At 39.9% G+C, this 13,816-nt stretch overlaps 1 protein-coding gene across 4 annotated transcripts in view; it reads right to left on the bottom strand.

Moving 5' to 3' along the window:
- Positions 1–13,816, bottom strand: part of JADE3 (jade family PHD finger 3) — a 193,229-nt gene that overhangs the window by 42,233 nt on the left and 137,180 nt on the right. For all 4 annotated transcript variants that reach the window (XM_023557923.2, XM_064278195.1, XM_064278193.1 and 1 more), the window contains 2 exons: positions 5,070–5,260; positions 1,904–2,115 (listed from right to left, as the gene is read on the bottom strand). In XM_023557923.2, the coding sequence (XP_023413691.1) occupies positions 1,904–2,115; positions 5,070–5,260 (403 nt within the window). The remainder of the gene's footprint in view (positions 1–1,903; positions 2,116–5,069; positions 5,261–13,816) is intronic.

Genomic DNA, 13,816 nt, shown 5'->3' with positions numbered 1-13,816 from the left:
AGAGAAGGAATTGTGGACCTCTACTGTCAGTTACTTAAGTCCATATTTAAATACTGAAGATTTTCTGCTCTCACTAAAGGTGTGACATAAAAAAGCCAAACTAAATCCACTGCCGTTGTGTTGATTCTGGCTCACAGTGACCCTATAGGACAGAAAAGAACTGCCCCATAGGGTTTCCAAGGCTGTAACCTTTACAGGAGCAGATCATCACATCTTTTCTCCCAGGGAGCCACTGGTGGGTTCGAACCGCTGACCTTTTGGTTAGCAGCTGAGCACTTAACCACTACGCCACCAGGGCTCCAAAGGTTATGACATAAATGGCAGTAATTGGTAGAGTGGAGGAAATTTTCAAAATTCACTATTTTAAAGGACACAGGTGAATGAAGAAAGACAAAAGACTCAATTGGTCACAGAATAATTTTGAGTACCTTTTACATACAGAGGTGGCCCATGGAATTAAAAAGGTTTTAAGCCCCAGTTCCTTTCTATCTCCTATGTTATCTATTCTAATCATTCCAGTCATTCTGTAGCCAGAATAATCTCTCTAAAAGACAAACCAGATCCTTCAGGGTTGATGGGACAAAACCAAAGTTCCTTCATCCCCCTCTACCCTCATGCTTTCCTATCCCACCCCCCACTCTCTTTAGTTAGGAACCACTGAGAGTTACCCCTGACATACTTTGCCTGCTCTTACTACCCTGTTCGAATAGGTTCTCCTCTCTGCCTGAACAAACCCTGCTGTTTTCCCTGGCATCTCCTTTTGGCCATTAAGATTCAGCTCAGATGCCACCTCCCTGGAAGTTGTCCCTGACCCTATCCCTCCCATGCACTTCCACAGCAGTGTGGAATTGTGTACAAGAAGAGTTCATTTGTAATTCCTACTGCAGACTAGGATCTCCCTGGGGGTAGAGACGTGTCTGCCCCTTGACTGTGTCCTCAGCATGCAGCACAGTCCTAGCACACAGATGGAGCTGAGTACCTACCTATTTGCTAGATAAATTAATGAAATGAGTGAAATACAGGATAAGTTCAGAAGAGTAAAAATTGCTTAGGATAGGGAAGTTCAAAAAAGGATTTGAAGTAGATCTTGGAAGACATGTAGATTCTTGGGAGCTGGAGATAGAAGAAGACATTTTTAAATTGCGGTGTAGCTGAACCATGGCGACAAGACAATGTTAGGAATATTTATCACTGGACCTTTATAATCCTTTTAGCTAGAGCACAGGGCTGAGGGCAGGGGAACAGGAAAGAGCCAAAAAGAATATTAATATCATCATCATTACTACTGTTAATTAAAAAGGCAGAGTGCTAGAAAGAATGACAAATAACTAGCTGTAAGAACTTGGATAAGTCACTTTATCCCTCCTGATATTATCTGTAAAATTGGGGAACCAGACAGCAGTCCTTTACAGTCCTAAAATTTTATGACCTTCAAAAGTGGGGTAGACCTAGCTTCCCAGGAGTGATAGATTTTGGGAATGGGGAAGCCCCTGGGTAACCAGGATAAGGAGTACAGACTTCCATTTGTATGAATGTAAACTCGCCATGGGCATAACCTGATGATGCAAAAGGATTTCAAAGGCAGAGAGAAGATTCCCACACAGGCAGCAGGGAGACAACCGGGGGGCGGGGAGGGGGGAGTGTAAAAAGTATTGAACAAGGCATAAAGTGACGCAATAAAGACCTGGGTTTAGCCACCCTCCCTGGGATAAAGTTAGTAGATAGGTCACCCTGAGGATCATAAGAGGTACTGTTTCTAGAGGAAATACTGAAGAACAACCAGGACAAATCTTTTATTTTCATTCTTAAATGCAAGCTGCTACCCAAACATGAGTGCTGGAGTTCATCACTGAGCTTCAGAAAGGCAGACTGTGGGGAGGTAGCGGCCCCCATTCTCACTAACCTGATGTACACAGACGTTACACTTATCACAGAATACCATATCATTCCCTTCTTCACTGTCTGGAGACCGGCACACATCACAGATCACATCTTCATCATACTCTATGCCTAGCCCTTCCTCTGTCTCAATAGCATGGTTCATATTTTCATGGCAATGGCGTTCCAGGACTTCTACTGTCTTTTCCATAAGATTCTCATCAATTGGCCCACAACCTGCACAGAAATACAATCAATCAACGCATCAGTCGGGTGTCATTCCCAAATCACCTACTGTGAGCCTGACACAACCAGATTCCAAAGAATCTTTTGCTAGAGTTATTCTATATTTACCTATAATCACATATCAGTATTTGACACATGAAAGGAGAAATACATTTCATCACATTCCTTTAGAGATATATTACTGACCCTTTCAATTTTCTGCCTAAATCCTAGCCTGTCTCCTCCTAAATCTCTCTTCATTTTCTCTTACTCCCACTGAGAAAGGGGTTTTCACTAAACTTTGTAATTTTGAACACTTTAATACATAGGATAATACAATAATTAAACTCACATAACTATTTGGACATAAATAATAATTCATTCTTGGCAAATTAGTCCCAATGAGCACATCCACTGGTTATACAAGGAAATATTCATACATAAAGGCATTAAGCCCTCAAAGAAACTTCTAGGCACTATGTTATACATATGAAATACTTTGTTTTCAAACCTGACTTTAACAAAATCCAATACAGTATTTTCCAATGGGAAACCATAATATAATATAAACCTATTTGCATTCAAAAGGTCTAACTGCCATTTCTGAAATTACCGTTTTTGTGTCTTGATTCCTTTTTCCTTCTATACTTTTATTTTTTTCTTAGCATTCCACATTTAATGACCCAACTAAAGGATTCATATGGTGGATGTTGGTGACAACAAAACATTTTTCTTCTTAGGAAGACTAACGATTTTATGAAAGCACTTATATATTTATTCTAACAGTTTGTAAACTCCAAGAATAATTCTCAAAATAATAAAAAACTAGTTTACCAAAGTATTCCATTTCAGTTGTAAAATATGGTGTCCTAAGGAACTTTAGAATTTTGCATAAACTACCTTTCTTAATGTTGTAGCTAATTATGAAAGCAATACCTTCCCAGGCCTTATGTTTCAAGACAAATTACACACAAATATAGATTATTTTTTCTGGAGTGAAGGAGTATAGTGCTGTGGTTACTACAGCACTTGGATTCAAATTCCAACTTTGCCTTCATATTGGCTTGTTAAGCTTTGACCTTGATTCCCTTACCTATCAAATAAGGATAATAAAGCCAAACTCATCAATTTGTTGTGAGGTTGAGATGAGATAATGTTCATACATAGCTTAGTACAGTGCCTGGTATGTAGTAAGCACTCAATTAAAAAATTTCCTAATCTGAAATATCAGGAAATTGCTTAATTTAATTTTGTTTTCAAACTAAACAAAATACGTTTAATTTAATTTTGTTTTTTAAAGTTTAAGCTCTTAGAAGCCTTACTACAGTATTATTCACCCTAAAGGAAAACTTGAGATAAGCTAATCCTCTTTTAAAACTTGTCCGAGCTTAAACATAGTATCCTGGGTGGGATTCTGGAACAGAAAAAAAGTCATTAATGGAAAAACCTGATGAAAGCCCAATAAAGTCTGGAGTTTAGTTAACATTAGTGTACCTGTGTTGGTTTCTTAGTTTTGACAAATGTACTATGGTAATGTAATATGTTAACATTAGGGAAAACTGAAACTGTGTGAAGGGTATAGGGGAACTCTGTATTAAATGTGCAACTTTTCTGTAAATTGAAAACTGTTCCAAAATAAAAAGTTTTTTTTTTTTAAAAACCTCATCCAAGGGGAATTAGTTACAAAATATGAATAAGATGGTTTCATGCTGAAGGCAGCACTGTAATGACTGTAATGTGTACAGACGCTACTCATAAACATAACGGAACATTGAGCCATCAATCCACTTGATTATGCCCTGATACTGTGATTTTCTTTCTCTATCAGTCTTTTATTCTCTTTGTGTTTCCCACCATAAATTGACCCCCTTCTCCCTGTAGAGAGCAGAACAAGAGAAGGCACAGGCCAGGCTAAAAAGATTTTCCCAAATCGAAAAGCAAGGAACAAGCAGAGTTATTGGCAGAATAACTAACATCACCATGCCAAACTGGACTTAATACAATTTTAATTTTTTATTCACATGCATTGAGGTACCAGACTCAAAAGAAAGAAAGAAAGCAAGGATTGGAGGGAGGGAAGAAAAGAAAAACTACTAGTCTTTATTGTACTAATAATGAACAAATGACTGAAAGAAAAACAAAATCAAATATATCCTTCACGATACCTTATATGGGAGACTTAAAAACCACCCACAGTTCCACAGCAACACTTGGACCTAAACATTGTTCAGAAGAAAGACATTAAAAGGAGGTGTGTGTAAACATAAAGTGAGTTTCCTTTAAGCCCAGCACGTTCTAGCATTGCTGGCATACATTTACTTTAAAATTATTGTGTTTGCTTGTTTTTTGTTTGAGAATTGTACAACAACTCTACAACTTGCTGGAGGTAGCAAAGAACTGCTTTGGGGATATTTTGCCCCAGGCCTTTAATCCATGGCCCCTGCCATTCTTCATCCAGGCAGCAAAATTACAAGTCCTGCATTAACGGTGCTAGTCACAGCAACCTTTCAGTTGCAGTGGTGCTGCCCAATGCTGAAGCTGGAGTCTCTCCATCACGTGGCGATGGTAAACCCCTGGCAGAGGTGCCTCTACCTTTACCCTGCTCACTGATCAGACTGCTCCTCAGGGCTGAGCCAGGAACCAGCTTCAGGATCCTTTTCAACCAAAAGTCCAATCAGCCGGGAACATTCTCACTCAGGACGCAGCCTTGTCAAACCTACTTGCCATCCCTGATTTGTGTTGTTCAGCACGAATGAGAACAGATTTAAATGTGGTTGTTCTATTTCAACATATTTATGCATCTGAAGAATAACTAACTAAAATATGATAAAGGAAAAAATAAACTAAAAAGCCAGAAAAGAAAGGAAATGACAAGATGAAAATAAGTTAAAGGGTTCCTACAACTTAAAAAAAAAAAAAGAATCATGAGTTGAGTCAAGGCACAACTTACTTAAGAAAAAACATACCCATTTCTGCAAGGTCTTCATTCAGTTCTTGGAGCCAGAAGATATCCATGTCATCTAGGTCATAGCGGCACATGGATGCTGCCAGCTCTATGATGTTGATGTAGCCAGGCTCTGCTGGCTCTGGGCCGGAGCAGTGGATGTACTTCCGGGGCCGAATGAACAGAACTTCCTTTACCTTCTCGGCTATAATCCTAGAAAAGCAAGAGAATGATATTGCTAAGAATGAACAAATGACAGATTCCAGGCACTGACGAGATAGGCCTAACAGTACTCATGCCATACAGTGAAGTTAGATGCTTTCCCTTTCCACTCTGGGTCAATCCCCTAATCTGCCCTCTGGTAGGTATGGCAGATTCTTTTTTAGAATGCAAATAGTTCAAAAAATCAGTAGTTTCATCAACTGCTGTGAATTCTCTGCTAACAATTTGCTTCACTCACCCTCATGTATCCTGGGTCCCTACTGCCATTCATTCTAATAAAATTTTGTTACATTATTATGTGTTCTTAATGTAATGACCCCCAACTTTACTTAGAAAGGGAAGCCTGGTGGTGGGTGGTTTGATACTGCTCAAAGGCACAGCCAGATTTCATACCAAAGAAATATTTCAGCCAAACTCATGACTTCCTGCCATGAAGGCAATATTGGATGGTGGTAAACAGTATAGGCTTTAGACTCATATGGGCCTGCTTTTTCTGCCTTTCACTTATACTGTGATCTTGGGCAATTATTTAGTTTCTATAAGATTCTGTTAGCTAAAAAGTATCACATATACAGTGAGTCCTCAATGTCTCTTCAGCTGACATAAATTCTGGCAGGTATAAACTATGCTACATTTCCTAATGAGATTAGAATCATTTGTAAAAAGCACAGAAACTGCACAAATAATACCAAAACATCACAGGTTTTTAAAAGGCTTGAAATAAATGTCTTAAAAACTTAATAGTATCCCCTTGCAATATTATCTCTATGAGCAGTTTCCCAAAATGCCTCTTGTTAATCCTGCCACTCTAGGCAGACCATTTCTCTCCAAGTTGCCACGACTCATGTCTGAAACAAAGAACAATTATAACCTCTGTGACAGGTGGTATTTTCCAAATTTGGCCACAACACTATCTCCCAATTCCATATGCTCATCTACAATTTGACTTTGCCACTCTTGAATCAAGTGGTAACCTATATTTCCCCTCCAGATTCATGGGAGTTTTGGTGACTTTTTTTTCTTTTTAAAGTAGACTTTAGATGAAGGTTTACAGATCTAGTTTCTCATCAAACAGTTAGTACATTGTTCTATTACACTGGTTAACAACTCCACAACATGTCAACACTCTCCCCTCTCAATCTTAGGTTCCCTATTACCAGCTTTCCTGTTCCCTCCTGCCTTTCAGTCCCTGCCCCTGGGCTAGTGTGCCCCTTTAGTCTTGTTCTGTTCCATGGGCCTGTTCAATCTTTGGCTGAAGGGTGAACCTTAGGAGTGACTTCATTACTGAGCTGAAAGGTGTCCAGGGGCCATACTCTCAGGGTTTCTTCAGTCTCTGTCAGGCCAGGAAGTCTGGTCTTTCTTTTTCAGTTAGAATTTTGCTCTACATTTTTCTCCAGCTCTGTCTGGGACCCTCTATTGTGACCCCTGTCAGAGCAGTCGGCGATGGTAGCTGGGCACAATCTGATTGTGCTGGACTCAGTATGGTAGAGGCCATGGTAGATGCGGTCCATTGGTCCTTTGGACTAATCTTTCCCTTGTATCTTTAGTTTTCTTTATTCTTCCTTGCTCCAAAAGGGGTGAGACCAGTGGAGTATCCTAGATGGCCGCTCACAGGCTTTTAAGACCCTAGATGCTACTCACCAAAGTAGAATGTAGAACATATTCTTTATAAACTATGTTATGCCAATTGAGCTAGATATTCCCCGAGATCACGGTCCCCACAGCCCTCACCCCAGCAATTTGGTCCCTCAGGGAGTTTGGATATGTCTGTGGAGCTACCATGACCTTGTCTTGTACAGGTTGTGCTGGTTTCCCCAGGACTGTATACTGTCTTACCCTTTGGTGACTGTTTTGGTCAAAGAACATGGCAGAAGTGATGCTAGGAGATTGCTGGGTCATAAAAGGGAATACAGCTTTCACCTTGTTCACTGAACACGTGCACTCGGAGCCCTGAGTCTAAGCCCTGTAAGAAGCCTAAGACCTCAGTCTATAAGAAGCTGAGGTTGTCATGCTGTGAGGAAGCCAAACCATATGAAGGGGTCACATGGAGTCTTCAGGTCAAACTAGCTCAGGTGCCAGAAATGTTAGTGAATAGTTTTTTCTATGTAGCCTCTCCTCACCTCTACCAGAGAAATAATTATTTCTTGCCCTTCATCACCAAAGCTTTTCTGTATAGGCTTACTATATTCCACTGCATGGATACCTGGGTGGTCAGCTAGTGCTGGACTACTAGCTGAAAGGCTGGAGGTTTAAACCCACCTAGAGGCGCCCCAGAAACCCTGGTGGCATGGTTAAGTGCTACAGCTGCTAACCAAGAGGTCAGCAGTTCAAATCTACCAGGCACTCCTTGGAAACTCTATGGGGCATTTCTACTCTGCCCTATAGGGTTGCTATGAGTTGGAATCAACTCTATGGCAGTGGGTTTGGTTTTTTTTTTTTGGTTTAGAGGCGCCTCAGAAGACAGGCCTGGCAATCTGCTTCTAAAAGGCTATGGAGCAGATCTACTCTACAAACATGGGGTCACCATGAGTCGGAATCAACTCAACGGCAACAACCAACAACATTCCATTGAATGGTGCTTTTTTTGTGTATCGACATTACCTATGTAATAAGTTATTTGACAAATATTAATTGCACATCTATTGTAGCCTAGGCACTGTTACAGGTAGTGAAGATTCAGCAACAAAGAAAAGGAACAAACCTCACGAAACCAAGAGTTTCTTGAGAGGACAGATCATGTCATATTCACCGCCGAACCCTGAATGCTTAGCATCTGGCACATGGTATAGTTCAAAGAACAGATCAACATAGAATAGCATAAGATCTGTAATTCCAGTACCACTTACCATCTAGCCAGTCAGGACAGACTAAGTTTGAACCAAGATATTTCTCTATTTGTAATGTATTTTGGAAATCATCTAATCCTCATCATGGAATGTATTCAGGGTTCACTGTCCATTTGGCCTACTTTATTTTGGTGTCATTTATATCACAGAAAAAGTTTTTGATGAAGAATCCCAAAATGCAGAGACAGCACTTTTGGGAAATCTCAGAAAGAAAGCGTAGTTGGGTGTTTTAACCTTGTTTGTCTTAGAGAAGTGATAGCCACTCATATGGCCTCAAGATAAAAGATAATTGTAAAGATACACATGAAATGGAACAGGAGAGAGAAAATCAAGATTAGAGGCAACACAAGGTATTGGTTATTTCTTTGCATTTCTCCCATTAACCCATCATTTTTATCTTATGGCTCCTTTGCCTCTTCCTGCCGTCCCCTCAGTCCACTCTTTCTACTGACTGGCTTCCTCTGTTTACTACTGTTTTTGCTCCTAACTCTGGCTTGTGTGTGGTCAATAAAGGTCCTGTTTTACTTCAGGAACTTTTTTCTTTCTTTTCTTGTGTCTTTATTTCTTTATAAGTACACCTGTTTACTGAAGTATAGCATACATACAGAAAATTACACTAATTTTAAGAGCAGAGCTCAACGATTTTTCACAAAGTGAACATACTCAAATTACCACCAACCAGATGAAGAAAGAAGACATGACCAACATCCGAAGCCCCTCCTTCTTCCCAGTCATTAACCTTTCCCCAAAGGTACTGTTGTTGGGTGCTGTTGAGTCGGTTCTGATTCATAATGACCCTATAACAAAGCAGAACTGCCCCAAAGTTTCCATGGAGTGGCTGGTGGATCTGAACTGCTGACTTTTTAATTAGCAGCTGAGATCTTAACCATTATGCGACCAGGGCTCCCAAAGGTAACTAGTAACCTGGTTTTAAACATCATAAATTAGTTTCACCTTTATAAAAATGGAATCATACAGTATCTACTCTCTTCTGTCTGCTTCTTACCAGTCAACACTATAGTTGTGATATATATCCATTTTGCTCTATGCAGAAGTGGTTCATTTTAATTGCAGTATAGTCATCTTTTGTATGAATATGCCACAATTTATTTATCCATTCTACTATAGATAAACATTTCGGTTTTTTCCATTATTTTTTATTTTAATTGTACTTTAGATGAAGGTTTACAAGGTTATTTCCATTTTGAGGCTGTTCTGAATAATGCTGCCAGGCAAATTTTTATAGTGTCTTTTGGTGTATTTTTGTACTATTTTTGCTGGGTCATACATATATGTTTTACTTTGGTAAATATTTCCAAAGAATTTTCCAAAGTGACTGCATCAATTTATACTCCCTCCAGCAATATATTAGAGATCTAGGTACTCCATATCTTCACTGACAGCTGACATAGTCAATCTTTTTTTATTTTAGTCATTTCAATGGGTGTGTGTTTAAGTATCTCATTCTGGTTTTAGTTTGCATTTCCCTGATGACCAATGAGGTTAACCATCTTCTCATATGTTTGATTCCATTTCAGTATGGTGACCCACATATCTTAGTTTGCCTGGGTCGGTCCTGGTTTACTACTGTTAACTACTGTTACCCTGGTATAATTATGAATGGGGCTCCCTTTCACTCTTAAAAGTGGTACCAGTTTGGATGATACATTACACAGCCACCCTGCATAGCATATCCTCTTTTGGGAAGTGTCTGTTTAAATCTGTTGATCATTTTTCTTTTGGGTCATCTGTGTTTTATTTATATAATCTAGATATAAGTCCTTTGTTGCTTATAGTCTACTCTGTGACTTGACAGGGATTTTCTTAATTCATTATTTTTTTTTTTTTGTCTCCTGCACCTAACTCAGTCTCTCGGTTATTTCCTAGGTTGAATGGTAAAAATACTGTTTTGCTTACTTAATCTTTTCATACCAGGACACGCCATAGCTCAAATGTCAAAATCTAATCCAATCACTGTGCCCTGATCATATTATACCATGGATGCTCACAGCTGTTTTCTGAGAAGGGCTTTAAGCAGGACAACTTCCTTTAGAAGGAGAAGTGAGCATGAAGGGCCAGATCTGGGTTTCGTCCTGCCTCTGCCATTCAGCTGGTGACCTCTTTGTGCTTCAGTTTCCTTATCCCCCAAAGGAGAAAGAGATGCTTATTTTGCAAGGTTATTATAAGGACTAACTGGCATATGTTATGTAAAGCACACAACACCATGAATGGAATAGGTTCAATACGAGCACATTTTATCCTTCTTTTCTTCGTTTTCTCCTCTCTTTTCCCTTGTTTATTTTCCTCCCTTCTCCTCTTTTGTCCTCTCTCTCACCCCCCTTCTTTCTATTTATGTGTGCCTTGGTCTTATGAGCTGGCTGGACACAAAGGATTTAGCACACATAAACCGATTAACGTACAACACAAGAAAGTATATAATGAAGAACAAAAGGGTGGGGACATACACTGTAAGTCTTATCAAGGTTCAAAGATAGGGAAGACTGAACATATTCTCCATGAAAAAGATCAGGAAAGAATCCTTTCAAGTATATTTGAAGAAGAAATAATGTTAGTCAAATCTCTAATATAGCTGCTTGATGTAAGACATTTAATTATGCTTGAAGTAAGTGCTTTGAAATTTCAGTTGTTCATCCAGTAGAAAAAGACATCTGCAATTTAGGGAGTAAAAACAAGAGCCATGTTACAACCCCTCAAGTCTTTTTTTTTTCTGTCTCTTTGTTATGCACTGATAAAACCAGGCCAGACACTGACATGTCACCCTAATTGACTTTAATTAGTTTTCCACAAAAAGAAACCAGATAAAAGATCACCCTGAGAGCATGTACCCTGGTGGAATCTGGAAGCAGTGTTGAATTTGGGGTTTCTAGGGTATCTATGACTGCTAACTGAAAGGCTATGACTGCTAACTGAGAAGTCAGCAGTTCAAAACCACCAGCAGCTCTGCTGTAGAAATACGTGGCAGTCTGCTTCTATAAAGATTTACAGCCTTGGAAACCCCATGGGGTTGCTATGAGTCTGAATCGACTCAACGGCAGTGGGTTTAGGGTATCTATAGGAGCCCTGGTGGTGCAGTGGTTAAGCGCTCAGCTGTGAATCAAAATGCTGGCTGTTTGAACCCCACCAGTCACTCAGTGGGAGATGTGGCAGTCTGCTTTTGTAAAGACTACTACCCTGGAAAACCTATGGGGCAGTTCTACCCTGTCCTACAGGGTCACTATGAGTCAGAATCAATTCGACAGCAATGGGTTTTGTTTCTGTTCCAGTTAGGGTATCTATAGCAACTAAAGATGGAAAACAATAGGTTTGATGAGAACATATTTCTGTCACTTTGTACATCCATTAAGCACTCTCTTAAAATCATTTGGGAGGTGAGTAATTGTTATCGATGAACCAATGGAGGGGCATTAGTTTATTTTGTTTTTCATCATAATTTTGGAACAAAGTTACAAATATGAGTTCCTCTCCTTACTCTTCAAGAATTCTCACTGATTTCTCAACTTTGGACAATCTTCACCTTTTTCTTAAGACTTTTACCCACTTATTCCACAAAATTCTACTCTTATCTCTGTGCCTCAATCATTTAACAGATATTGTTGATGGTCTATGCCAGGTGTGGTGGTAGATGCTGGTTATACTATGGTCAAAAAATATAGTCATGACCTTTGCCTGATGGCATGGAGCTTACCAAGTTATAATAATTACTATACTGTTTCGACAATTATATATTTATAGGAATCTCTCCCCATCTGGTGTGGAAACTTTTGAAGACTGAGACTATGTCTATTCATGTCTGTATCCCCATTGTCTAGCATGGTGATGGTGCTCAATAAACACTTATTGAATCAGTCTGAAAAAAAATTACTACTGTGGTAGACTGAAGATGGTCACAAATTCTTTGACACTCCTCCCATTGAGAGATGGAGTCTATTTCCCTCCCCTCGAATCTGTGACTGCTCTAATGGTAGAAGTAATACTGTGCCAGTTTCTAAGCCCAGGCCTTGAGACTAGCAGCTTCTACTTCTTATCTCTTGGAATAGTCACTCTCAGATTCCTAAGCTGCCATGTAAGAAGTCAGACTATCCTGCTTGAGAGACGACATGAGACTATACGGAGAGGAAGAGGAGCCCAAATGAACTCAGACGTCCATCTGTCTCTGCCAAAACTAGAGACATGTGGGTGAAGCCATTTTGGATTTTCCAAACCAGCCCAGTTACCAGGTGAGTATCACCAACTGACCTCAGCTGATGCCACGTACAGCAGAAGAATCACCTATCTGAGCTCTTCTTGAATTCCTGACCCCCAAAATTGTGAAATATAATAAATGATTGTTGCTTTAAGCCACTGAGGTTTGGGTTAATTTGTTATGCAGCAACAGAAACCAGAACAACTATTTTTAAAATCTTGTAAAACACTTCTGTTCTAATGACAGAGGTTACTTTCTGAAATCTCTCCTCATCCTGTAAGAGCTCTTGGTCTGAACTCCTCTGTTTCACTTGAATTGTTTTTCTCTTACAGGTATGGTGCCATTTCTGAATCTGGACATTTAATATCTTTTGCAAATTTGAGAAATTTCCAGTCACTATTTCCTCAAAAAAAATTTCAGACCCTCCCTCTTTCTCTGCTTCAGGGACTCCAATGACACGAAAGGTAGATCTTTTGTTACAGTTTGGCAGGTACCAGAAATTTTGTTCATTTTTCTTCAGTCTATATTCTTTCTGTTGTTTGGATTAGGTAATTTCTATTGTTCTATCTTCAAGTTCACTGATTTCTTTCTCTGCTCTCTCTATTCTGCTGTTGAGCCTCATTGAGTTTTTTTAAATTTCAGTTCTTGTCTTTTACAGTTTAAAATTTTCCATTTGGTTCTTCTTATCTCTTCTACTTCTTTGCTGAGATTTACTATTTTTTCATTTACTTCAAGTGTGTTCATAATTGTGCATTGATGTAATTTTATGATGGCTGCTTTAAAATCTTTGTTAGATCATTCTAATACCTCTGTCAGCATCTGTTTGTGGTCTTTGACCAAGGTGAAATTCTTCTGGTCTTGGTATGATAAGTGATTTTTTAAAATTGACACTTGGACATTTTGAGTATTATGCTATGAGACTCTAGATCTTATTTAAACCTTTTGTTTTAGCTGGCTTCCTCTGACATTGCTCTGGATGGAGATAGCAGGGGGGATGCTACCTTGTTACTTGCAGATGGTTGCAGAAGTCCAAGTTCACCACTTAGCCTCTGCTGACACCCAAGGGCAAGGTTTCCCCATTACTGCTGGGTGGGGTTAGGAGTTCTGTCTTTGCACTAGGGCTCCACGGATGTCTCCTTGGCTGGGCTTGGTAAGAGTGCCTTATTACTACTTTCCACGGGGGGAGGAGTTGTCCTCATTACTGCCGGGCAGTAGTAAAGGTCCTGACTCTCCACCCATCTGACACCACTCCAGCCAGGAGTAGGAGAAGCAACTCATTACTGCCAGGTTGGGGTGGAAGTCTAGGCTTCCCATGTGGTCTCCAGTGACATCACAGGGTGGGTTTTGTTACCACCCAACAGGATGAAAGTCCCACCTCTCCATCTGGCCTTCTCTGACACCACCCTGGTGAGGGGAAGGGGGCTGGGGGACCTCATTATAGCCTAGGGAGGGTAGGAACCTGGCTCCCTACTCCTGTCTTTGCTGGAAAGGGCAGGG

This window comes from Loxodonta africana, chromosome X, assembly GCF_030014295.1.
Source record: "Loxodonta africana isolate mLoxAfr1 chromosome X, mLoxAfr1.hap2, whole genome shotgun sequence".
Taxonomy (NCBI): domain Eukaryota; kingdom Metazoa; phylum Chordata; class Mammalia; order Proboscidea; family Elephantidae; genus Loxodonta; species Loxodonta africana.
The sequence above is the reverse complement of the archived record's forward strand: the minus strand, read 5'-3'. Positions and strand labels throughout refer to the sequence as shown.